We start from the raw sequence: 26,497 nt of genomic DNA on the forward strand, positions 1-26,497 counted from the left end.
TGACCGTTGAGAACAGGCTTGATTGATATGAACATTTCCAACATTATGCCTAAAAGTGTAATAAAAACAATGGTGCAAAACCTGTAGCGAAATTATACTCCAACATAAGCTCAGAAAGGGCTGGACCTTTCCACTCTTCTGCTAACAATTTCCCATTGTGGATTTAAATGAAAAATACAAGGCAGGATGAAAACTTCAACTGGTTCTGTCTTTGATCAAATACTTGGAACTATGATAATGCATATATTCAGGGTTTTGTTTTTTTTTTCTTTCCCCACTAGCTACCTATCGTGTTTTAGGACAAGTAATTGAGCATAAAAGATAATGGGTTGTTTGGCATAGACATAAGTGGCGGAGTGTGTTGGTGAGAAGATTCAAAGACCTAGAGAAGGAAAAAAAAAAAAAAGATCCAAAATAAACAGTTATTGTAGTATAAGAAAATACTTTTTTACAGTAGATACTAGATGATGGAAAAAGGTCTGCACTGCTCCTACTCCTGGTTGTAAATGTTATTGGTTTGTCCATGTGTGCAGGCCACATAACATAATGGTCTGTTTAGGAAAGAGGTGTAAGGCAAAGTGTACCTTCTCTGCTGAGAAATATACATGATTTACAGTATGGAAGTTGCCCACCCCACCCCGCCCCACCCCACCCCCAAACCATTTCATGTGTTCACTTACAACAAACAAAACAAAACAGAACATAAAAGACAAGTCCTCTTCATCACCTTAGACATCTGGCAGTTTCAAAACACCTCTGCACAGTCTGTCAGTACATTATCAGAGCATTTTCATAGTTATTGGGATGTCTTTACTCTTGCAATTATTGTTGCACCCACGCACACTGTTAGGAGCAAGTGTGACAAAGGCAACTGTGCCAGCAGGGGTCCGTTTGTCTCTAGTTGTGAGAGATTAGGCAGACCAAGACAAATTCCCAGGAAATTACATCCAAAACAATGAGACAATCCCCACGTGTTGTGTGTGTTCAGTCCACAGGGGCAAAGCGAGCTCCGGCCCCATCCAGCATCTGTGCCGAGCCTCTAAGCACCTGTCATGTCCACATACAGTCCGTGTCCCTCTGTGTCTGTGGTCGCCAAATCTCACTTTAGAGGAAATGTACATCATCCACGTTTTTTTCTGTCTTTCATGTCTTATTTTTGTTGGGGGTTTTTTTTGTTTGTTTTTCGTTTTTTTTTTTGCAGTTACGTTTCAGTTGCTCCTCTCCTCAAAACAAGTTCTCCTCAAAGATAGCCATTAAGTCACTTTGGAAATTCATGTCAATAGTCGCTGCCATCTGGAGAGAGAAGAGAAGAGTTAAGCCCTTCCTTTACATTCATTACTCCTGAGAGTGCACCTTTAACTTCTTGAAAATTGCTCCTACAGCTACAAACGTAAATACAATTATTATTGCTACTGTTCATGCTCAAATTGGTTAATGCTGCACATCTCTCACAATTCCATCCTTCCTTTTGTATTAAATAGAAATTAGCATCATACTGAACTCCATGAAACTAAACAATGCTAAAAACAATCATCTCACCGCTTCTCGCCTCCTCCTCTCCTGCTCTCGGCGGCGTGCTAGTTCCCTCTGTTGGTCTAATGGGTTCTGTGTGGAGGGCTGAGGTGGTGTCGGGGGTTGAGGAGGCGGCTGAATGGCAGTCGGCTGGGGCTGGGGCTCCTGCTGCTGCTGCTGTTGCTGCTGCTGCTGCTGTTGTTGTTGTTGCTGTGAAGGGGCTTGGATGTGCTGCTGTTCCATACGCCTGCGTGGCTCCTCGTGCACCCTTCTGCTTGGCTCCATGACGTCCTCTTCATCCCGACCTCTGGAAAACATTCAGACCAATAATTCACACCAGGTGAAATCAAATACTTTTTTGCATAGCTGTGGAGGAACCACGATTGAGTAAGAGCTATCCTTACAGCTATGTCTCGCTGCTACAGCTAACTGGTTTCTAAACTTGACATATGCTAGAAGCAAAAGATCCAACACTGATGAGCTAAACCTTTTCTGGATGTAGGTTTCATTATTGTTTAATGAGTTTGTTTTATCCAGTTTTATACGTCTATGCTTTATTTATGGTGTATCAGTTACAGCCTCACTTCTTTCTTTAGATATGTTGATATCATAAATGTATTAAAACTCATTTTAACTTTAAAATTTGTGTTTTGTATTTCTGAAATAAAGGGATTGATGTAAGCCTCAGCTTAGTAACCAGATACTGTATATGGGGTTTATTATTAAGAGGCTCAATGATTATAGAGTCTTGAACATCTACGGCCTATTAAAAGTGTTCTTAAACAATGTTGTTGTCAGTTTCAGGCATTATTAACACTGCACTGTAAATATGTAATGGCTTGAGGAGGAGTAGACGCCCATATATACTCTCTGATACCCACCAAGCGATGCATGTAATCTTTTTTAATTATGACATCTCAAACAACCCTTCCTGCATTCCTTAGTTAAAACCGATCCTCAGTGGCTGTTGTGGTCTTACAATATGGCCACTAGGGGGCATATTACAGCACCTTATGGTCCAAGGTTTCTCATGTCTTATTTATCTTTAGGCAGCCCAGCCAAACACATCAGGAGCCACCCAAATACATGTATATTATACTTCTTATTAAATTTTCTATCAGTTTAACACAAGACTTCACACAGCAAGTTGAGTTTTAAAACTCCAAACAAAATATATAACTAATTAAAGACAGGTTTATCTCACCAAAAAAAAAAAAAAACAATCTTTCAAACTTAGCAGACTAAATATTTTGTCGCCGATTTTATTCTTGACAAACTTACCGTAGTTTGTCCTGCTCTCTGCGTAGTCTGTCTTTTTCTGCCTGCTCAGCTTGGGCCTTCAGCGCTTTCTCTCGCTCCTCTTTCTCCCGGGCAGCACGACGGAACTGCTCAAAACTGTCACTCGACGATTTCACTGCAGATAAGGGCGTAGATGTGGACTTCTGTGCCAGGCTGGCCCATGAGCCCATATTCTTTAGTTTCACATCCTGAGAAAACACACACAGAAAAGAGGGATGGCCAAATTAACTGTTGATCACAATCAGGTAAAAAGTCAAGCAATGCCATAAGGTTCATGCACAAAGGATTGAAAGAGGTGTATGAAATAATTCTGAAAAGTGGCTCTTACACCCACCTGTACTTTTTTGCGGACAATGGGTGCCTTGGACTCCTGCTTGAACTTATCCTTGTCTTGCAGAGAGGAGGTCAGCCCACTGGGCTCAGAGGAGCGGATGACAGGTCGTGAGCTGTCCATGGACTTCACATCTGCTTAACGCAAGTACACGCACACACATACACACAAGCATGGTGTTAATATCTTCAGCTTCTTCTTCATACATCGCAGAAACCGCAGAAAATCAGAGGAAAAACACCAAGTCTTGGTACTCACTCTGCTGGCCGTGGCCTGGTTGAGAAGGCTTGTTATCTGGGTGTTTGTGATGATCTGGTCTCATTGCAGGGTTAAATGGCTCTCCTCTCATCACTGGTGATGGAGGAAGTTTCTCTTCCTTTAACCCACCTTGGCTCCCAGGGGCTCTCTGCTGCATTGCAATAAAATGGAGTCGTGTTAGTCCTGTGCTAAACCCCTACATAATACTGTGTCCAACCAGTGCAGGTTCCTCACCTTTTTAGGCTGCATATTGTGAGGTGGAGACTGGTGAGACACAGGCGGATACTGGGGAAGCTGCGGGGAATGCATCATGAGAGGGGAGGGGTTATCCCTCATGTGACCTGTCAGCAGAAGGGAGGGGCATTAATCTTCAGTCAACACAATTCATTTGAGGTGCAACAGTTTTTGCTTCTATCACCAGTTACCTGTGTTGTAAGGGTCAGCCTTGGTCGGGCGAGGGGAGGGCTGTTCTTGCTGCTGCTGGATGATCTGATGTGCTTTGTTGGTGGGCATGGATACCTTGTGTTGTGATCCCTGGGACTGACCAGTGAGTCCAGGACCCTGCTGGTAGTTCAGTTGCTGCTGTTGTGTCTGTTGTTGTTGTTGTTGTTGCTGCTGACTGTGCTGCATGTGACGGGCATGATGTGGAGGCATCTGCTGGGGTGGGGCCTGATGTGATGGGGCTGGCTGAGCCTGTGACTGAACAGGGAGCTGGGGAGGAGGCAGCGTGGTCTGAGATGAGAGCTGAGATTGTCCCTGGACAGACTGCAGGAGAGAAGTCTGTCCTGGTTGTTGTTGTTGTTGTTGTTGTTGCTGCTGCTGCTGCTGCTGCTGCTGACGAGCCTGCGCCTGGAGCGACTGCATGGACAGCTGAGGCTGACGGGCTTGCTGGAACTGCTGTAGGTATAGCTGTACTTGGTTCATAGGCGTTGTAGACCCTGGCTCTTCATCATCCTCTAGCAGCATCTGGGGAGGCTGGGAAGACAGTAAGCCTTGGGGTGTGAGTGTTGGGGGGGAAATGGGTCGCTGGTGCAGAGGTTGAGGAGGGTGGAGGATCTGAGAGGAAAGCTGATGCTGTGGTGGTGGTGCTGACTGAGGCTGCAGCTGCTGCTGCTGCTGCTGCTGCTGCTGTTGTTGCTGCTGCTGCTGCTGCTGCTGCTGCTGCTGCTGCTGCTGCTGCTGCTGCTGCTGCTGTTGCTGTTGCTGCTGCAGAGTTGGCTGCTGCTGAGGAGGTGCTGGTTGCTGCTGAGGGGGTTTGGGATGAAGAGGTGCTGCCTTGTGACTGGGTCGAGAAGGTTGCTGCGGCATGGAACTGTGCAAGGCTAAGGTTACACATTGCAAAGAAAGGAAGAAGAAACAAAATGTATCATTAATATATTGTGATCGTTGACAGAGTTTGCTCTAACAACAACAAAACAGCTGTTAAGTTTGCAAAATTTTAAGTGGACTTTACAATTATTTTTGTCAGAACTGGTAGAAGAAACTATTTAAGTTAAATGCTCCATAGTGGAAATCAGAGTCTCATCTAGCAATAAGTAAAGGCAAATGGTGAATTTCAGATAGTAGATAAACAGCAAAAATGTTTAATGATGTACGTATGTAATAACCTGTTTGTTCTAGAAATGAAGTGGGATTTTTTTTCTTGTACATGAAAAGCATAAGGTCAGGATAATGGAAACTGTAGCTTATTGTAGGTTAAATGAAAACCAAAGTGCACTACAGTATTCATGCAGACAGAAGTATGTGTGAACTTTAAAAATGGCATGGCCAACTTTGTCAGAATCATTGCATACACAGAATCAATGAATATCTAAGTAACCATTACTTGCGAACCTGCCAAAAGTGCAGTGGCCTGAATACAGCCTTACCTGGAGATGGGAGGACGGGATGCTGGTTGAGGAAGGGGTGGGTCTCAGGGGACACGGGCCCAGCAGAATGAGCATTGAGGTGTGGAGGTGGAGGTGAGGAGGAGTTGCCTGTGTGGTGGGACAGATGCATGAGGGGCTGGCCAAAAGGTGGCAGGGACTCAAAGCTAGTCTCCAGGAGCTGGGAAGATTCCAGAGCAGCTACAGGGGGAGCCATGAAGCTTGCAGGAGATGGCTGATGCTGCTGCTGATGGTGCTTCATCTGATTGCTGGACTGAAGGCCTGCAGGTTGGGAATGAAGCCCAGGCTGAGCAGGGCCGCTCTGAGCATGAAGATGCATCTTCTTCCCCTCCTTCACAGACTGGCCCTTCTTCTTCTGCTGTTTTATTATTCCTGAAATAAAGTAAAATAAAGATCAGACACTTCATTTTGTGTTTTTGATTAGAAGCACTGGAATGGTAAAATTCACAATAAATTACCTGTCCCCTCAACTTCGCTGTCTGAGCTGGAGCCGCTGCTCTCTGAAGAAGATCCTGTCTTTTTGGAAGTAGCCATGGACTCCACAGTCTTCTCAACTGCAAGAACAAGAATTAAGTGTTCACGCATTTCCAGAATAAAGCACCACGTGAAATAACTTAACCATAATAATTTCATACTTTTAGGTAAACTAGTAAGTCACTCAGAGTGTGATATGTTCCTCTTGCTGATTTCCTACAGTGGCTTACCTGGAGCCTTTTTCTTCTTGCGGAGGCAGGAAGACACATATCTCTCCAGCTCGCGTAGAGTGGAAGGCTTTAGCGTCTCAAAGTCGATCTCGATCTCATCAGGGTTTGAGTTTTTGAGTGAGGGCTCTCTTGACTGGATAATATGCACTACACGGCCAAGCTTGTCACCAGGGAGCTTGTTGATGTCCAAGCTTAACTGCCTCTTCTCCTCATACGTCATAGGCTTGCACTTTTCCCCTGTAGCTGATGACCCAGCGGCCCCCAGGTCATCTTCCAAGCTGGGAACTGGCGGCAGGTTGGAAGGATGATTGCTTTTCATCCCTTCCTTTTTACTACAGAGGCAAAATAAAAATGTGTAATTTACCAATATGTAACACTGACTAGACTTTAATTACACAGTAACTTTCAACAGTAGGAACACAGTCCAGAGTACTCTCCAACTAAAAACAACTCCAATTCCAATTTAAAAGTACATGCAAAGAATACATGATAAAAGACCACCTAACAATCATGGAACGTGCTGCATTGTCAAAGATACCAGTCAGATTCTTGGATTACAATGATCAACCTCTTAAGGGTCATACTTGTTTAAATGAAAAAACACTGTGTAAACACGTCCTCAAATGACTGAGCCTCCTGTTTTTACTCTAAACCCATGACCACAGAACACACTAAGAGCATAAAAGCAAAACAAGAAGGGGCATACTGAGTAAGGGTAATACTGAACTGTGCAAAACCAAGCTGATAGCTAAAGAAATACCTAATATCAAGGAACTACTCTGACAGCCTGACAAGGAGATGGTTTAATACCCACCTGGGTTTCTTCTTCGGAACAACTTCTTTGTTGTTATTGTTACTGGCCTTGGTTTTCTTAGACAGCTGGGAAACAAGTGTAGCGTCCTGGATTTCATCTACAAGGCCAGGCATGCTTCCTTTCTTCTTATGCTTATCTTTCTTCTTCTCTTTCTTTTCCTTCTCTTTTCTCTTTGGTTTGCTGGCTTGTGGTTGGGACAGGGCAGCCAGCTGCTCGTGAACGGCCTTCAACTGTATCAAGAGAAGAGACCAATTCTCAATATAGGGTAACAAGGGCTGGACGATAAATTTGCTGCCACTCTAAACCTTCTCTGATCACTGACCTGCTCCTGGAGCTCTGCCAGCCTCTGGGCTCTCTCCTCTTCAGAGTCATCTGTGGAAGACTCGGACTCAGAGGACGAGTCACTGGAACTGTCTGAAGATGAGGCGACATGGGCCAAAGGAGGCTGGGGCTTAACAGGGGCAGGATGGTGAAGTGTAGGAGCTGGGGCAGAAACCAGAGGCTTGCTCTCAGGTTCATCTGGCATCTTGGCAAAGCGCATCTCAAAGACATCCTACAAAAGAAACAATGAAATTAAACAAAATGTATGTGTAAGTTATAGACTGAAGACCACGACTTTTGACATAATATGTGCCTCTCTGTATTGGACTTTGTTGGCCACTATTGTAGATCCTTGTGTATTTTAACTCTGTCTAATGTTTGTATTACTGGGTAGTTTGTAGATGAGCTGTCTATGTACTTCGCTTGCAGACTCACTGCCTAAAATTTCCCTTTGAGGGACAAATATAGTATCTTTAATTGAACTGAACAACGAACATTAAGACAGTGATAGACTAGGGCCGTGAAAACAAATGGAACAAACATCTGTTTGAGCAGTTTAATAGTCAACAAAAAATGATACAAACTGTTAAAAAAAATCAAATGCATGTTGCTGTTCAGCTTCTGAGTAAATTAATCTAGATAACAGACTGAGCTCGGAGGCAGGATCCTGGCTCAGTGCTCATTTGTGTTGTACCATGAACAATCTGTGCAAAGAACTTTGCTTTTGACAACAATATTTCTATTCTTTTTTTTTTTTTAAATGTTGTTAAGCAAATGGTGCATACAATTTCTGCAAAATGTTTCCTTCAAATGGACACTAAGTGGCCGCTTTAAGATTAATAGAACTCTACACAGGTGAGCTGCCTGACCTTTTAGTTATTTAACCAAAGTAACACTGTTTGCATGTTAGACTCTATTTACCTGTAATTTGCGTGCCATAGCTACCACCTCATGGTCTGGTGGATTATATTTGTAGCAGTTGGAAAACATTAATCGTACATCAGCAGCAAATTCCTGGGGTTCCCGGTATTGCCTGTTCTCCAGCTTGGCCTATTAAACACATCAAGGATATTAATTACTTGCCATGCCACTAGTCCAGTCTCTTTAATATCTTATGATACCCTGCTGTCTTCAACACACCTTGATGGTGCTGAGGTCCATGGGATGTTTGATGATATCATGATAATCGTGTAGTCCCAGTGCATCCACATCAACAGGTTTGTAGAATGGCCAGGCATAAGCAGCGTGCTTCTTAGACACCATCTCCCTAACCAGACCAGCACAATATCCCATCTGATCCTGTGGTTTGGGGCTATGACCGCCACTTGGTCCGCTTAGTCCTATCCCCATGCCTAGGTGATGCTGAGAGTCTGGGGCATCCTTCTTCATCAGTTTCGTAGGTCTGGTACTCTCTCGCCTGGGTAGTGTCTTACCAGATTTGGACTCTGCTGGCGAAGATTCACTGAGTTGGTCATTTGCTGTGGGCGTTGTAGTGTCTGCTTTCCTTTTCTGGCTCTTTCTTGGCTAAACAACAGTGAATACAGAGAAAGCACAGAAATGGGGCAAAAGAACAAGAAAATAATTTATTAGTGATGCCAAAACATAACCACACCTGTCTAATGCCTCCAAGCATATTTCCTGTGTCAGTCACACTCACTTTGGTCAGGGTCATAGGGATCTGCAGCATGGGGGCAGTGCTCTGGATGGACGCTGGGGGAAGGGAAGTCTGAGCAGGGGGAGGCACAGATGTCATGATGGGAACTTGAGGAGCGCAGTCTGATTGGCCCAGGGAGTAGGGAGCTCCGAGCTGTGGCGCATGGCTAGGTAACGTTGGTGGCACGAGGGCCTGCATCAAAGGCTGGGGAGGTAGTGAAGGCGGGCCCTGCACTGGTCCTCTGGTCTGTGGTGCTGCTGAGAGGTTGGACAGACCACGGGTTTGAGGAGTCGTGGACGAAGAGTCGATGATGGCCCCTGGTTTCAAGTTCAGACCTTGATGAGAGAACATGAATAAATATCCCGTCAGGCCTGCTCCAAAGAACATGTGTTGACAAAATATGACAGAATTAGGGGATAAGTCACCTACCTCCCTCTCTCCGGCCCCGCCCACGTCCTTTCCCTGTCATGACAACAATCTCAATTTCTTCCTGAGGCATTTCTGTGACCTTTTGGAGGAAAACCTTCTCTAAAGCCTCAGCCATTAAGACTATGTCATCTCCAGGCTGCATGAGGGAAACAAACACTCTTAGCAAAAGTTGAGGGATATCAGAATCTTTGACACTTTATGGTAATAATTGGCTCCAGTGTACAACTATGTTACCTTGTTGTATATGTAGCAGTTGGTAAACATCGTGTTGAAGTCTTGGATACATTCTTGGGCATTCCAGTAGTAACTGTTCTCAAGCCTTTTCTTGATTGTTCCCATGTCCATCGGAGTTTTGATTATTGAGTAGTAGTCCTGAAATGGTTGCATATGAGTATGTCAACAATGCAAGAATGAAACTCGGTTTTTCCAGCAATGTGATATTTTCCACCAGCAAGTCGAAGCTGTTGCAATTTAAATTTAAGTTAGCTTTATATGCTATATATATATATATAGAATTAGAAGTAAAAAAAAAAATTGCGACTCTCTTTTTGCACGTTTTTTAGCAGTTAAGCAATAAGTCTTCAATTCAATCAATTTTATAATTATGTGAATTACATGGCTAATTATGGATTTAAAAACATTCTTTGCCATCTGTAAACTTTTCTATCAAAATAAATCTTAATGTGTCAATGGTACCTTGAACTCAACAGCTATCCTTGCCAAGGAAGGTGAACACACAAAGGGATTCTTCTTATTTCTTTTTCTTTTATGTGCTTATGTTGTAACCAAGGGCTTTTCTGTTTTTACAGTGTTATTTTGGGGAGTTTTCTTATTAAAATAAGGATCCAAGAATAGAGGGGAGAGTTGCATGCTGTACAGACTGTTGTGTCTGATTTGTGATATTGGACTGTATAAATAACATCAACTTGATTGAATAAGCATAGCTAAAGATAATTACAAAGCACGCCTGTGTGGTTTTCATACTCCCTCTCTGCCTCAATTTATCAGCTGAAAATATTTTCTGGTTCTAACGGAGATATATCAATGTGCATTCTGATTAAATCACGCACTTCAGCAACACGCAATTAAATAAAAGTTACATTCACGGCACATAATATGTGTGAAAACAAGAATTAATGTTACTATTTAACTTCTTCTGAAAGCAGGAAAAGGAGCCCTGGCATATCAAGCAATACTCCATGTACACATACAGAAAACAAGAAAGTTAGCCCAGCTGGTTTGCACATAGCAATAAATCATCACAAATTAACATTAAATGGAGCTGGAATGCAGCTGGAATATGTAGGTGCAGAGAACCTGGTGACAAATTGCAAGTGATGACTACTTTTTTTTTTTTTCTTTTGAGGTATGAGGCATCATGTACACAGAGACAAAGCTAATACTCACAGGCAGGTTAAGTTTGACTGCATCCACTGGTGCATGAAAGGGCCAGGCAAAGTGGTGCTTCCACAGGGCCTTCACCACCACCTTGAGCAGATACTGCAGCTGATTGGTCTGGCGCTTTGGCCTGTTGGTACTGATGCAATCTGGGGGTGAGGGGTTGCCCATCAACTGGGCCTGCCCCTGGCTGCTGCTGCTGCTGCTGCCCGACATCTGCGTTATGTCCAGGCCGTCCCCCATTCTAACAGGGTTGGGCATGGGCTCGGGCCCCTGAGCGGGAGCTGGAGCTGGAGCAGGGGCAGGGGTAGTGGTGTTGGCAGGACACCAGTTCAGTCTTGGCCCCGGCACAGACTCCACTGACAGAGCACCACTGATCCCATTGCACTCCTCGCTGGACTCTCTGGAGAGGGAAAGGAGCAAGATGTTATTAGCATGTCTATAAACAGTCTTCACTAAGATTTAATTTTATTTAGTCGGTAACACAGTCATTAACTACTGTTTTATGGTAGAATGTAGTGTTTTTCTTTTCCAGTATTTTGGCCATTGCAGCATATTGTCAATGTCCATGCTCTATTGGGTGAACAGTACTCTCAAGTATGCTCAGATTTAATGTTTTTTTGTTTACATTAAAGTTCAGTACAATGCTTCTCAGCAATAAGAATAATTTCACACAAGGTTATGTCAGGGATAGGCTTTATTTTGCATCAATTATTAAACTTAATCACAGTTTATACCATGTCCATCATTTTGGATGGGCTAGCTATCAATTTTGAATCTTATTGAAATACGCTTGAAATATATCTTTGATTAATTTACCACCATTGTAAATCACATTTGTGCTACATTACTAACTCTCACTGGTGCTGCAGAGTTAATTTTATATCAAACTGACAGACTTAAAAAAAAACAGACAATCAAATCACAATTTCTTGACCCTTGATTAACAACCTGACATTCACACCCACTTCACACACCAAATAGTCAGGTGTGTGAAGTGGGCAACAGCATCAAATCTCTTGTTTTGTCCAACCAACAGTCACAAACCCAAAAATATTCAGTTTAGAATCACAGAGCAAAAAAAATGACCGCTTGATGAAAATTTATAAAAATTGTTGCCAATTAATTTTCTGTTGAATGAACTCGAAGCTAAAAGTAAAGACCACATATGCCAAGCTGTGAGAAAAATACAAAATGTCATTGACTGTACAGTTTTAGTTACTACAGATATTAATCCATTCAAAAATACAAATATCATTCAAAAAAGTCCTCCCAACAGATCTGCACTGCATTCAGAAGAGCCCAGAGGTCGTTTAGGTTAAGGTTTGGCTCTAGCATGTGTATGCTTTTACTGGACTTTTGTCTACCCACTCTTGTCTCAGGACCTGGGAGTGTTTAGCGATGTGGGCGGACAAGTGAGGAGGTTGGTGGGGGTTGGGGGGTATTAGCATCTGGCAGCTGAGGGACTGTGTGTTCCACTACACAGCCCTCAGTCCTACATAATGTCCTCTTCCAGGCAGTCAGGGACACCACATTCAAGATGCACACAAAGGCTGTTAAGACAACAACAAGGCCAAATAATAATCTAGAAATAATAGCCTAAAATAGACTAAAGAACAACAGTGTTCTGGAAAAAAAAAGCCCTGACCATGAGATTGTGTACTCAAATCTCTATTAGAAACAAGTTAGCCTTCAAGTCTCGCACACTGAAATCCACCCCCACAAACAGCGCTTAAAGATAAACACACCCAAACTGTATAGATCAGTGACTAATCACATTCTTGTTGAGTCACTTTCTGAGAAGAGGAAAGCACACACCACATGATTCCTTCCTTGGCCTCCCCAAGGCACTCATACACAGTGGAGAATCTGACAAACTGACCAATGACAACACATGAAAAGAAACTGTACCGGTCTAACACAGATGGTACTTGAAGCGTGGGTTGAAGCAAAAAGACTTCAAAAATAAGACCAAAACAAACAAACTCTCTAGGCCCAAGCGACAAAAGTGCACATGGCTCTTTTTTGCTCATTACAGCAAAACGTCAAAGCTGCAAACTTTGGTTTGGTTTTACAAAATGACCAAACAAATGTAGGGCTGTAACTCCCTATTATTTCCAATACTGATTAATCTGACAACCGTCTACTCCAGAGTCCATTTATACAACAGGCATAACAGCAACGTAAACACAGTTTAGTAAAATTTGCTTAACTGTGGTTAGCTCTAATCACTTAACTGTGATTAGATACACAGGTGATTTCTGCATATTGGTTAAGTTATGATCTAATGAAGTACTGTTTAAACAAATGCCGTGGAAACTAGAAGTACAACATACCGGAAAGTTGCAGGTTCCCTATTTTCCGACCAAGTATTTGGAATTTCAGAAGTGTGTCAACGCAAGCTGTTAAGGAAAAAAGTTACAAGAGCATAATCAATGTGTCTCTCACTCAGTTTCAACAAAAGCTGTTCCACTGGAGAGCACTATACTGTACAGGTGTTCGTAATATTGTGTCTAACCCCTTTGTTATAGAGATTGCATTAGACCACTTCAACGGCTGGTGTTTCCAACAGCCTTCATTGTCGTCAGATCTATGACAACTGACCACTTGTTGTCAAAGATATGAAAACAGTTACAGAGAAGGCAATCCAAAAGCTGTTGCCACCTTGTCACATATCATTTGCAGGAACATTTAGCTCTCTAAAGCAACTGTAAGTGAACCATGGGATCAAGTGGGAAACAAACTAGTAAACTGTACAAGCATCTAAACTGAACTTCCTTTAAAAACTGGAAAGCTTCTAGAGTCATTAAAAAGCTTTTATACTTCCGTGAGAGGGTTTTGTATACATTCTCTATCAGCTGTTTTTGATGAAAGAAAAAAGTGACACAAGGGTGTACAATGCAAATAACTGTCCTTGGTCAACAATAAGGAAACTTTGTTTTGTGTAAAGCAACACAAAAATAGCTGAACTAGTCAAACTAGAATAACAGCATTTGGGCGAATTATCAGGAAGATGAACTTAGATGACCTGCCCCCATTGCCAACATGGCAAGCTTGTAATCAGTCACTTTAAAAAGGAGAATAATGTTTATTAGTCCATCAAGATGCTTAAACTGTTGTAATTTTTGCTGAACACTAAATATTCCAATATTCTTAATTGTTACTGGAAGATTAAAGTGTTAGTGAGGGAATTTTAATGTCAGCAATTAAAGTCTGAAATCCTTTGAAAGAGCTAACGGCTTTAATAAGGAAGAAGGTGGATACCTATCTGGCCATTTCTCACAGCAAACCCCAGAAAAACACAGACAACATTCCCCTGCCTAGACCAGGTAAGTCTGGGCTATATTTGACAATAAGTGAACAGTAGTTCTTGTAGTGAGTATGTTGTATGAGGGAGAAATGGTCAGGTGTAAAGGCCTGAGCTTGACAAGGGCCAAATCATTATGGCCAGGGAACTAGGTCAGAGCATTTACGAGATGGCAATTCTTGTGAGGTGCTCCAGGGCAGCAGTGGTACAGCCTCAAACTATACCACAGAACAGGGTCATCTCACATACGACTAAAGTAGTAGTCTCAACATGCAAAAGTTGTGGTAGTCTATTGCAGTGCTATTATACTGCACTGCATTAGTGTTTTAAGAGTTTCTATTTTTCTAGTTACTCAGTGTAGACGACCATTGTAAGAGTGTACCAATTGCAATTATTAAAAATATATGTCAATTACACAGAGCCTTTTGTTAAAATTTAAAAGTGAATGTGAGGGATACTGCTGGGGGTCAAGATAATAATCATGAACAAATTATTTGTTCTGCCCAGAAGCAAGGAAATTAAAGGACCTCCGAGTCCTCTATTTAGCATTATTATTATTGAGCTGTCTTGGAATCATACATGATATCTCCAATGGAGGTTTGTAATCTTCCAAATGTAGCCCATTATTATTTTATAGTTATGTACGAAATCGTAAAGGATGATGGCCTAATGTCACAATCAGAAGGGATGATGATGTCTCAAAGTCTCGAGGGGAATCGGAGCACGAGACAGACAGATCTATGGCACTAACGTTTCTGGGGCCAGCAATATAGGAACTCTTCTACAAGGACAAAGTCAAAATAGGTAGCCTCAATATGAGCCTATTCCAGCTGGCCTCCACTGCTGTGTAGAGCAATGTCTCGTCTCGTCTCTCTCTCTCTCTCTCTCTCTCTCTCTCTCTCTCTCTCTCTCTCTCTCTCTCTCTCACACACACACACACACACACACAGCCAGATGGTCCTCAACAGCTCATTAACATCAGTGACAAGAACACTCACAACGACAGTCACCAACATTACAGCACTGAAATGATGACAAGTGTAAACAAACTTCTGGGAATACGGAGACAGCTGCAATAAATGAGGGAGCATGAAAAACACCTCCTGTAAGATTCAGACAACTTTTTTCTCAGGCACACACAAACACATGAAACCTCTGGTCCAACTCAGCGTTTGTGATCTGTATGCTCATGTTGCACGTTTTGTTTTTGTTTCTATTTATCTGATATTTCTCTGCGTCTGTCTTACATTCACAGAAAAGCCATTTGATAAACAAATTGAGGTGCAACAGAATCCATCACCGTCACTGTCATGAAAAAGGAGACGTTCAAGATATCAAGTTACACACTTCAATCACCTTGAAACATACTGGCTTCATCAAGCGCAAGTGTTACTACAATGATAAATTCTTAATGATAGCACTTGTTTAACCTGGGCCTGCTAGGTTCACTTGACAAATACCATTTTTTGCGAGATACTTCTCAGGAAAATACCATCCATTCTCTCTTGGCGCTTTAAAAAAAAATATTCCAATGACTCCTAAGAATTCAAGACATTTTCATCCAACTGATGATTACATTGCAGTGGTTGTGATGTCTTGGTCTTTTACACCTGACATCATAGAAAAACGACACGTGGACAAGGTTGAACTAATGTTTGTTGTTCTTTGTAATTTAACTAAGTACAACTGATGTTCAAATAATATTTGAAAAGGGAACCTGCTGAGCCTGTCCTTTCTGGTTCCCTTTAATCATGATAAACGTACTACCAACCAATGTTTTTTTTTTTTTTTTTTTAAATGACGGCTGATTATATACCTGCCATTAAACTGTAAATGTCATTAAATCACCCCTAGTCTAAATATTTATACAAACGTTTTTATTATTATCTTTCTTGGTTGATTAATTGTTTAGACTATAATGTGTTACAAACATTGCTTCAGCAACAGATACCTGATGTAGAGAAATTCAAGACAAAAACCAGGCATGACACCTTTTGGCCATTTAGTGATATTTAGTACTGCAAACTTCAAATCCCAATGTATTATGGCTGCCAAGAGAGTCTTATCTCAGGAGCAGGCAGCTGTGGGTGCACTCAAGAACGTTCTTAAAAGTCAACATTTCAGATGTTTTTGTCACATTCAATCTAAATAAGCCCATACACAGATACAAATTACACTATAATGGTAATAAATTAAAAGTTTGTTAGAATTATGGTTTTTGTTTTCATTCAAAGCCAGGGTAATACTAGATGTTGATGTCAATATTGACATCATATACAAACGCTCTATATGATAAATTAGTACAATCCAGTCTCAATGACCTGCTCCTGTTGTAAGAGCAATGTTGGCATGTGAGACTAATCAAGTCTGCAGAAGCCCCCCACAGAGGTCAATCAAGAGGTCCACTTCCTGCTGCTACATGTCCTACATTGCTCTCAGATCTGGAATAACAGTTGACCTTTGACCTGGGCATACATCACTGCACACTGCTGTGGAATGTTTTCTGGGGAGGAAGTGGCTCTGGTTACTGGGGTGGGGGATTCACATCTCACACCAGGAAATCTGGTCCTGTTTGCAGCCTCACAGTGACCGTCCTACATGGAACAGGGAGATATAATAGCAAGATGTCTGTGTCTCCCCATGAAAGTAAACTATTAATCATTCATGTATGTTGAGGGGAAGGGGGGCGTCAATTTAAGGCAAAAATGTAAGCCTGCAGATTCCACTTGAGGCCCTTACTAAGCGTCAGAATGATGGCCTGTTTTTGCCTGAAAGCAAAGGAATAAATAATTAATGGGGACCACAGTGACAAGGCCAAGAACACCACTCCCTGCCTATTCACCAGCCTTTTCTCTCTTTCATAAAATCACCTTCAACCCTACTGAAAGGAGCAGCTCTACTCGAATGCTACTGTGTCTGTCAATACACTGAAAAGTATTGATTATTCTGATGCTCTTGCTCAGAGCTTGTTTTTCATATGAGATGAACACCAAGGTATAAAGTGGAATTTTTTTCCGTTGCTGCATTGTAAGCCCATAGGGCCCTCTAACTTACCATAACTACTGCACTGAAGTAATGAAACCATTGATTTGATGGACCTAGTCAGAGAGGTGCCTCCACAGCTAACTCTCCAATCATCCATCAAAACTTATGGGTAGTGATCAGTGACAGACCCTCAACTATAACCCAGGCATCTGAAGGCCAACAACTCAAGTGTGTTCAAGCTCTCTGCGTTATGTTATTAAATAATCACAAGCTGTCTAGAATTGTATTTCAACATCTGAAAATATTCGATCCATTTTGTGAACGATGACAGACCAAGCAGGAGCAGTGATCTTAAACCTAACAGTATTGTCTTATTTATTTACCGTAATACCCAAAATAATACAGTGTTAATTAAATTTACTGTTGAAACATCCAGGGAACTTGTGTTGCTAAAATAAGTAACTGTGTCAATAAAGCTTTAATAAAGACAATATATGTATATATTTGATAACATTTTAATGATTTACTATTCATCATTAATGTGGCTGATGATCTGCTAAGGAAAGTAATTTTTAGAAAATTACCAGTGATTTTATCAGTATAACAGTATCAAGATGTACACTCAGCATAATAAGCTCTGCACGTTTCTCAAAAGTGTACAGTGTATGGGGCTGAGTAATGCCAAAGGAATTTTACACCAGTAGGATTCCAAGACACATTAAATATTTCGCAGAGTTAACTATTCTAACTTTTGTCTGCCTTGTATCATGCATGATGGGTCTATTACTACCTTATGTGGCTACCTCTAAAACTTGGCTTTAAAAAATAAAAAACAAAAACAAAAGTTGCCAAGGTTTCTACGGTAACACTCCAACACTTCTTGGCCGGTGCACTGTATTTTTATTCTCGATGGTTCCAAATCCTAGTTTAGGATGCTTACCACGCATGACCTATGCTACTTCAGTGTGTCTCTAGAAAAATACGAGAGAAGTACAATTAGAGTCTGTGTTATGGGTATTTAAGAAATGAAATGGGTATTTACCAGAAATAATAAAACACAAGATTCATTGTTTACAATAATTCATTACAAGGCTGCAAACTTAAAGAAGTTTCCCTTGTGCTGATTTCAAGCACTTGCTGTATGAGTCAGTACACGAGAACACAAACTGACGCAAAAAGACTAACTGTGAGTCAGGCACATTATAACAGGAAAAGGCAAGAATCATGCCAGCTCTCTCAGGTTAAACCTCCAGCTGGTTAGGATAAGCGAGCCAAACCCTGCCAGGAATCAGGAGACATTTCTACTACCGCCGCACACAACCCCCTCCTTTCCCTGTAGTCCCCCTTCCCCCACACCCCCCTCGCTCACCAGGAGGTAGGTTCATGGCTTCTGGCTGAAATCTGGATAACAATACTATTCTCAACACAACACAGAAGACATACTTCTAAACTGGATTGTTGTGCTGGGCCATGTAAAACTACAGATAGTGTTGACCACATGATAGTCCTAAGAACCATAACTCCAGGCTGTCTTTAATTTAGGCTTCTCCTCAGCTTTTTAACCATATATTTCAACTGCTAATATTTCAACTGCTAATATTTTACATATATCAAATATGTCAGTGACTCTGTTAAATATATGAAAACTTTGTAGGAGAGTCTACCTCACCAGATAACATTACCTTTTCACAGAGACTGAATGTGCAATTTTTTCCAGAAGGGCGTCCAGTTTTTGAAAATCCAACAAATCGTTTGACTTGGCGTGCATCTTGTAATCCATTTATGAACTCCACTAAACAGAAACAGAAACCAAAAAAACAAAAAAAGGCCTCGAAAGAATTATACTGAAGTTTGTTTTTCCTTTTCTCTCATCCAAAACACAGGAGAGATTTATTCTTCGGGCTCCAGTATGTATACTAAAATCCCACAGAACACAGTGAGTAATCCTTAGTGTAGTCCAAGCGGAGTTTGAGCGTGGCCGTTCCAGGAAAAAGGCCCCAACCTGGAAACAGTGGGTCCAGGCGGGGAGGACAGGCTGTGGAAGCCTACAGCCAGCAGGCTGTGTTAGCTGTGTGAACCGGTCCTCTCTCTACCCCATCCCCCTCTCGGCAGCACAACGGCCCAGTTGCCACAGGCTCTTCGCTCCATTGTGTGTCCTCTCCAGGGCCTCCCCAACTTAAATGGACACAAATGGCAACCAAGCGGTGTACAAGGAGGAGAGGGGAAAGCGAGAGAGGGGAGAAAGCTCCGATAAGATCCACGAGGAGCACTTTATTCCCCTAGCTCGCTCTCTCTCCCTCTCTCTAGCACAGGCAGACCAGCATGCAGTTACTCAACAGTAAAAATGGCTCTGCTGCTTCCTCATTCAGCAGAGCCTCAGCCCACACACACCCCTCCCTCCCTCTCTCCTACGCGCTTGCTCATTCTGCCCCTCCCCTCTTTCCCCATCAATAGCTTGAGGTCCTTGCTCTCTCCTCTCTCTCTCTCTCTCTCTTACACCTTTAACACCCCACCCCCTTCTTGTCTTTTCCTCCGTCCATTTCATCATGCCCCACCCCCACTCACTTGATCTTGTATATGCCTTCCCCCACAAATTTAAGGCCTTATCTGCACTCCACCTCTACTCATATACCACTCACACCGCATTTTTTGGCTGGAGTATTCCAATACAAAAGATTCTCTTTTTCCTACAAACTGTTGAGGAGAAAACATCTGATATTGAGCCAGACCTATAAAAAAAAAAAAAACTTTATCAAGGTTACCAAAGTGATCACTTCATCAAAAAGGGCAAATCTATTGGAAAACCAATGATTGTTGCAGCTCTGTGATTCAACAAATTCAAATGACTTTAATTATTTCTAAAATCTCTCCAATTTTGAATCAACTCTTTTCAATTCAATTCAATTTTATTTGAATTTGTGAAATCCAAACCAGTTAAATAAAAATGGCAGGTATGTGGCACCTGAAGAAATGAACTTCATAGTTCCTACATACAAGACATATTAACCTCTGTAAATTACTCTAATTAGTGTGTAGTGTGAATGATGTAGCAAGAATGCAGGTAAACTCATGAATAATCTGGATATAATATAGGGCAGCGTAACAGCCAACAGCTGGGAACGTGAAGGAAAACTGCAGTGATCACAGCGAGTAACAGAGACTATAACAGAGAGTTCAGAATAGTGAGACCACCCACTGTGCGTTCCTGTAGCAGAGCAGTCTCCAGTAATTACGCTCATGACAGTACAGCGACCGCACTGCACTGGCGGCAGGAAGTGCAGAACTCTTTTAATCAGATGAACTGGATTATTTCCATTATTAATCTGTAATGCTTTGCTGTCTAGATAAATTTAACTTTATATATATATATATATGACTGTGGCCATATGTGTTTAATTCAGTCAGTTCTTATCAAGACATGAATAATTCACCAAACTGAAAATCAAGTTCTCAGGTAGCCAGATAAATACCAAATAAAATTGTTCATACCTTAACTGCCAAAATACAGAGGTGCTTGTAAATGCTACCTCATTATACATACCTAATGCCCACAAAATCTCTCAGGGAACATTCTGCCTAGCATAGCTGCTAGGCAGAAATCACAACTCAAGATAAAATCTCCAAAGACAGATGTGACACACAGAAACCGCCATTACTCTACACCAGATACCCAATCCACCTGACAATGCTGCCTATTAACCCTGCTAAAGTAACACTAGACTTTCAACCTCCTGTTCACTACTCACTGTGAGAGGACATGAGAAAATGGCAACTGTTTGATGTTTGGCTTGAGCGTCCACTGCAGTATATCAAACCAACCACACTCTATAGCTGTTTTCATATATGAAATGCAGACAACGTCTGCATAATCAGCATTGTCCAGAATTGCCCTTTTACAGATGTAGCACACAACAGTATCCATGTGAGACACGTTCACGCCTTCTTGAAATACTTTGGTTGGTTTAGGTGCAGAGGTGGCACCTGGGTAGAGCATACAGGAGGCAGGATAGAAACATCATGTGTCATCAACACACCCACTCGCTCATTGTGAATTCTCCAGACAATTACTGGCTCTATTCACACATTGGCTCAATCAGAAATTACACAGACTTTGTACTAGGGAGACGGCAGGGTAAAGTCCATTTAATTTCCCGTTCAACTGTTTTGAACACTTGCGTTCACATATACAGGCCTTCTGACTCTGTGCTTAATATACAGTACCAGAGACACGATGACTGCTGACATCTCACCTCTCAATCAATCTGAATGTCACATACATGCAAACAGGCACACGCCAGTGCAGTTTCAAAATTAGTCCTGTACAAAAACCCCCAAGAGATGAGGTGTGTGAGGAGCCGCCTTGTGCAATATACTCTTGTCAGGTGGCTGGTGATAGAAATGTACAATGTCTGTATTCCCAAATGAAACAAGCAGCAGCTACTCTGTGCTGCAGCCAGACACCGACGGTGTCCTAACAGACCCACTTCCCCGTCCACGTGCCATATGCACCATTCCCAGAGACAATACAGCAGCTGCCAGAGTGACAAAGCTCCGACCTACAGCAATTCATAGCCGGCCAAACCAGTGGTCCCGTCACTGGAAGGGTGGGGGGAGATCGTATTCAGACACAGAAAAGGAGGGAGGCAGAGATGATAGTGTGAGGAAGGGGGAAAGGGAAGGAGAGAGTTGCATTTAGACTGGGGGTTGGGTCAGAAGAAGAGGCAGTAGTGCACACAGAGATGAGACCGCGAGAAAGTCTGAGGGCGCTTCCATTAATCATCAGAGCACCGGAGCAGCCAGAGTCTACAGGGACTTCGAGTCGAGAAAACAGGGAACAGGCAATTTGCCAACTTGACATGGTGTAGCATGCACTTGTGTACGTTCATTTATACCTTGGGAAAAACAACAGTAAGAAGAAGGGTTGGTGAAAGAGGTACTTAGTAGAAATAATGACCAAAACCATTTTTGGTATTTGAATATTGACTGAATCTAACAAACAAGGCTTCTGTAGTTTAAAAAAATCAAATCTCTCATTATTCAACTACCTGGAAATGGTAATTTAAGCATTTCTCACATCTTACCCTCTTCATTGTAATATACTGTACAGACGTGCATATTGTCAAGACTTAATCAAGTACAAAATGCTACAGTAAGTCTTCTTACTCGATCCAGGAAGAGGGTATATATGTTATACTAATTTTAAGGGGGTTCCACTGGTTTTACACATTTAGTTTGGTTTGCTTGTTTCAAGGAGCCCTACTCACCTGTGAAATCAGTTGCGTAATATCCTCTGTAGCTCTAGAGGGAGCCTTAAGTCTCAAAAAAATTAATTGCCTTTGGTTTGAGACTTAAAATTTTGATCAGAAAGTCTACATTTGAAAGAAATGGGTATTTAGGAGGCAAGAGGTTTGGGTTACTACATCAATTCTGGGTACAAAGACCAAATGTGTTGTTTTTAACAGGCAGGAGGAAGCAATGCACTTCTCGTACCTAGTCCACCACAAAGTAAAATGGTGAAATCCAAACAACAGACTGCATCTATTCCCAGGACACACTGGCATTCATACTCCTAAAAGAATGTGGCCATATGTGGCCCAGACTACCTCCAAATGCGGACTCGGTGATCGGATCTCAAATGCACCCGAATGGGACTTTGGTGAATTCACACCTGTGCCTGAGACACATGTTCATGCCAGATCTGAACAGGGGCAAAAAGTCCAGGCATCTGCTGCTTCAACTTATAACATTCATTTTTAATCTGTCTCTTGTGAGTCCTCCAACTTTATGGAAGTGCACTGTACGTCTACATCCCTAGAGTTCCTTTTTAAGCACCATCACATTTATTATCTATGCATTTCAAGTGATTAATGATTGTACTTTAAAAGCACATATGGCCCATATCCCTGCATAGTGACTTTTCAATTTATTTTTTCTGTCACATCTTTAACAATGTAGACACAACATTTAAATTACCGTACTGGTATGCTCAAATCTATCAGTGTGTCTGGATTGCCTGAAAGTCATCATATGCAAGTCAGATTATAGCCTTTAAAGCAGCAATAATCAATTTTTTTAATAATAATGACAACAATGTGATGAACCTGCAGCTCCTCTCAGCTCTAAGGAGCTTCATGGCACTTTCAGAGCAGTCATAACTTTATTGCTTTGCTTTAGTGTACTCTCATTGCTCTCATAGCATTGTTTACAACCACAGCAGGCAGCTGTTCAGAGAAAAACCTCTAAAAACCCACTGTACACTATTTGTTCTGCACCAAACAGCAGACAAACACAGTTAGTGACTAGCAAGTGAACATAATGGGGAACTAGAACAACAAAAGTGACAAATATTTCCCTCAAGAGTTGGTAGAGACCAAAAACATAGCTGAAGGAGAGGTAATATTGAACTTACAGTCACCAGCTGGCCAGAAATACGAACTGAATGAATGATTATTTTGCTCTCTAATTGTTGGATGTATAAATAAGGAACTGTTTATGAACAAGCTTGTCATATCAACTTAAAAGGTGGTGATATGCCAGTGTTGTTTGCAATCAATCATCTCCAATACACAGGCATTCACACAGAACATTTATGTTGGGTGTAACTCATGAGTGGGTTTGCTGGATAATTAACTCTGAGTACAACCCAGAGAAACTTCAGTCTCTACTCCAGACTTGAGGTACCTCCAGGTATTAGTCAGCACATTAATTCAGCTAATGTCTAAACTACATGCAGTTTGGCCGTGCTGACCACATTGGTAGTCAGATGAAGCCAGGTCCTGACCTGATGAACCAGCAACTGAGTATATACACTCACCGAGCATTTTATTAGAAACACCATACTAATACTGTGTAGGACCTCCCTTTGCTCTCAATTCTTCATGGCATGGATTCAACAAGACGTTGGAAACATTCCTTTGAGATTCTGGTCCATACTGACATGACTGCATCACGTGATCTCTGCAGATTTATCAGCTACATATTCATGCTGCGAATCTCTCATTCCACCACATCCCAAAGGTGTTTTATTGGATTAAGGTCTGGTGACTGGTCATGACATTGTCATATTCATGAAAACAGTTCGAGCTGACTTTTGCTTTGTAACCTGATGCATTATCATGCTGGAAGTAGCAAATAGAAGATGGGCAATTGTGGCCACAAAGGGATGCCCATGGTCAGCAGCAATAAGACAGGCTAATTGGTCTTAAGGGGCCCAGTGAGCCAAGTAAATATTGTTACCTGTATTGTTACCTGATTTTGTGTACAGATCATGTGTCAATCTGTGACTGTTCTTAATGACTCTGATGTTCAAGTAAAAGTGACGTAGGACAGGAACCAGTGACTGGCATTAGACTGGCTGATTCTAACGGAAATAAAAACACAAATATTACCTCAAAAGCAACAGAAATGGCCGCTGTAATATAATTTAAAAAAAGTAGTCAGTCTATTACATCCCAACATGGCACTGTAAGAGAACAATGCACTGTTTTAAAGTGGATGAAGAGAAACCAAAAATTCCATGCTCTATAAATGTTTTTGCAGTAGCAGCAGTACCATTGTTGTAATAATTCTCATGACACTCCTGGCAGTGATTCAAAAGTGATAAATGAAGCACATACAGTCATACACACTATAACAGATATTTTTCGCTCGCTCATTTGTTCCCAGACCACACTCTCCTTTTCATTCAGAGGTCATTCACAACTAGGCCAAGGATGGTGTTACCATGGCAACTAAACCAGGGAGAACAGAACAAAAAAAGGAATTTTAAAAATAAGAAAATACAACAGGGGCAAGAAAATAATGTTCTTTAGCACAGGACATGAGAATGACCGAAATCACAGCCAGACCTAATCCAGATGCAGTATGCAGATTAAACAGCACACATTTTCCTGGCTGGTCAAGTTTAGAAACTCTGAAATGTTCTGAGCACCTGATCAGTTTCAAACAGAAAACCAAAAATCATTACATAGTGTTATGTTGAGGTATTTAATTAATAGTTCAGCTGTGAACATGCCTGATTTACTGCCTACCAGGTATCTGAAAGGACCCAATCTTTATTTACAGATTTATGGAGCATTTCAACTAGAAAAACTAATTTGTAATATGGGATTAATTGCTCTATCCATTCAGGTTGTTTATTTAACTCCTTGCCCAGTAACTGCCTGTCCTTTGACCCAATCCATCCTCTTTATTTACACACAAGGAGTAGACAATGATAATACCTTCTATACTCAACCAGTGACAAGTTATTCACAAACTGACTCATGGCTTTATTCATTTCTAACATACACATGTCTCGGTAACAGACTGACACAGAATTGTTTAAGGAAGATGACAAAATAAAAACATAGGGAACCAGTAACTGCCTAGAGCTTTAAACTGCCTCTGTCCTTGTGTATCTTTAAGCAAAGAAACCTCTTCAAACAAACGTGACTTAACGAAGGCTAGTCTCTGTCATTAGATGTATTTTGTTGCACTTTCAGTTTCGAGCTACCACAGCAATGGTCAACCGTTATAATAATAACAATAATAGTAATAAAACACGTTTCACGCCTGTACGATTAAAGCTTTCTCTTACAAGGAAAACAGCAGGGACAGTATGCTAAGTAACGGGCCTCTGCATGAGTAATCTGTTTGAGCACACCAGTCGACTGAATGCCACTGCTTTGTGTCTGTAATACCCAGCCATATTAGTCACATAAACACTACAAACCTATACACGTCTGTCTGGAATAGGGATCGTTACCAGACGTGGTGAATAAAGCGATAAACTGCAAAGTAATGACTGCTGGCGAGCAACCATCGTCGAGGAGCCAAGATCCTAACGTTAGGCCACAGGGCATAGATTATTGCCGGGGTTTCGTAATGGACATCAGCGCAATGCATAGCAGAATTGAAGGCGTACGAATATAAAGTATTTTGTTCCCAAGACCATGGCAGCAAGCTATGAAAAATGAAATTAGACTGTTATTTTTGTTATCTGCTCTACTGACTGCATTCTCAGAAAATAGCCTCAGTCTGAGTGTGCGCCATCATCACCGTGACGGCGTCACCGTCTCCCACAACACAAGACACTCGACGAGCAAACTAGCAATAGATGCCAAAACACGGTGGACGTAGCAGCATTTGATGAGCGACTTATATCGGAACTGTGGCAAACGGTGGGTGAGACAGACATGGGATGTCAGACAAACAACGTAGGTGCGGTTATTGTGTCTTTGGATAGACAACTGCCAACTAGCTTTAGCTAGCAAGCTAGCTAGTCAGAACAGGCCGCCGTGCAAGGTCTCAGTGAGCGCCGGACATCAGCGCTTTCTGTTAAGCTTTTACGCCAGTGCTACCGTGTTTCTTGCTGTCTACTCATTCGGATCACTGAGGCAACATGACTGGCAGAATAATGTTTGAAACAACGGCGTTTACCTGGGTTTATCAGGTTGCCAGGGCGCGCGGGATCTTTCTCTCCGAGGATCCTGAACACCTCTCGTTGTCGATGACGTCACGCGTAGGTCTTTTGTTGAGGACGTAAAGACCGCGTCACGCCGGCTCAACTTTAGCGGCAACTGAGGGGACAAATTATCTGTGCATAGTGCACTAAGACA

General features: G+C 41.9%; 1 protein-coding gene across 4 annotated transcripts; it reads right to left on the minus strand.

Moving 5' to 3' along the window:
* Nucleotides 1-235: 235 nt before the first annotated feature.
* brd4 (bromodomain containing 4) lies at nt 236-26,407 on the minus strand. 4 transcript variants are annotated; one of them, XM_041063613.1, is made up of 19 exons: nt 26,319-26,407; nt 10,616-11,009; nt 9,443-9,580; nt 9,209-9,344; nt 8,783-9,114; nt 8,266-8,649; nt 8,047-8,175; nt 7,127-7,357; nt 6,805-7,034; nt 5,991-6,322; nt 5,745-5,840; nt 5,269-5,658; nt 3,826-4,722; nt 3,635-3,741; nt 3,401-3,551; nt 3,146-3,276; nt 2,794-2,999; nt 1,540-1,819; nt 236-1,293 (listed from the first exon to the last, which is right to left on the minus strand). In XM_041063613.1, the coding sequence occupies exons 2-19, from the start codon at nt 10,865-10,867 to the stop codon at nt 1,225-1,227; spliced, it is 4,491 nt and encodes a 1,496-aa protein (XP_040919547.1). In that variant the 5' UTR covers nt 10,868-11,009; nt 26,319-26,407; the 3' UTR covers nt 236-1,224. The 4 variants fall into 4 exon arrangements, with proteins under 4 accessions (XP_040919547.1, XP_040919546.1, XP_040919544.1 ...); XM_041063612.1 differs by having other exon boundaries at nt 3,146-3,279; XM_041063610.1 differs by lacking the exon at nt 26,319-26,407 and adding an exon at nt 18,581-19,248 and having other exon boundaries at nt 3,146-3,279.
* Nucleotides 26,408-26,497: the final 90 nt, after the last annotated feature.

This window comes from Toxotes jaculatrix, chromosome 18 (assembly GCF_017976425.1).
Source record: "Toxotes jaculatrix isolate fToxJac2 chromosome 18, fToxJac2.pri, whole genome shotgun sequence".
Classification (NCBI taxonomy): domain Eukaryota; kingdom Metazoa; phylum Chordata; class Actinopteri; family Toxotidae; genus Toxotes; species Toxotes jaculatrix.

Excerpts from the sequence above, each read along its gene's own strand:
- brd4 (XM_041063610.1), bottom strand. The coding sequence starts at position 18,678 with ATGGATTACAAGATGCACGCCAAGTCAAACGATTTGTTGGATTTTCAA. Across the intron at positions 11,010-18,580 it reads CATTCAGTCTCTGTGAAAAG|AGAGTCCAGCGAGGAGTGCA; the intron begins GTAATGTTATCT and ends TTCCCTCTCCAG. Across the intron at positions 5,841-5,990 it reads CAAGAAGAAAAAGGCTCCAG|TTGAGAAGACTGTGGAGTCC; the intron begins GTAAGCCACTGT and ends TTGTTCTTGCAG.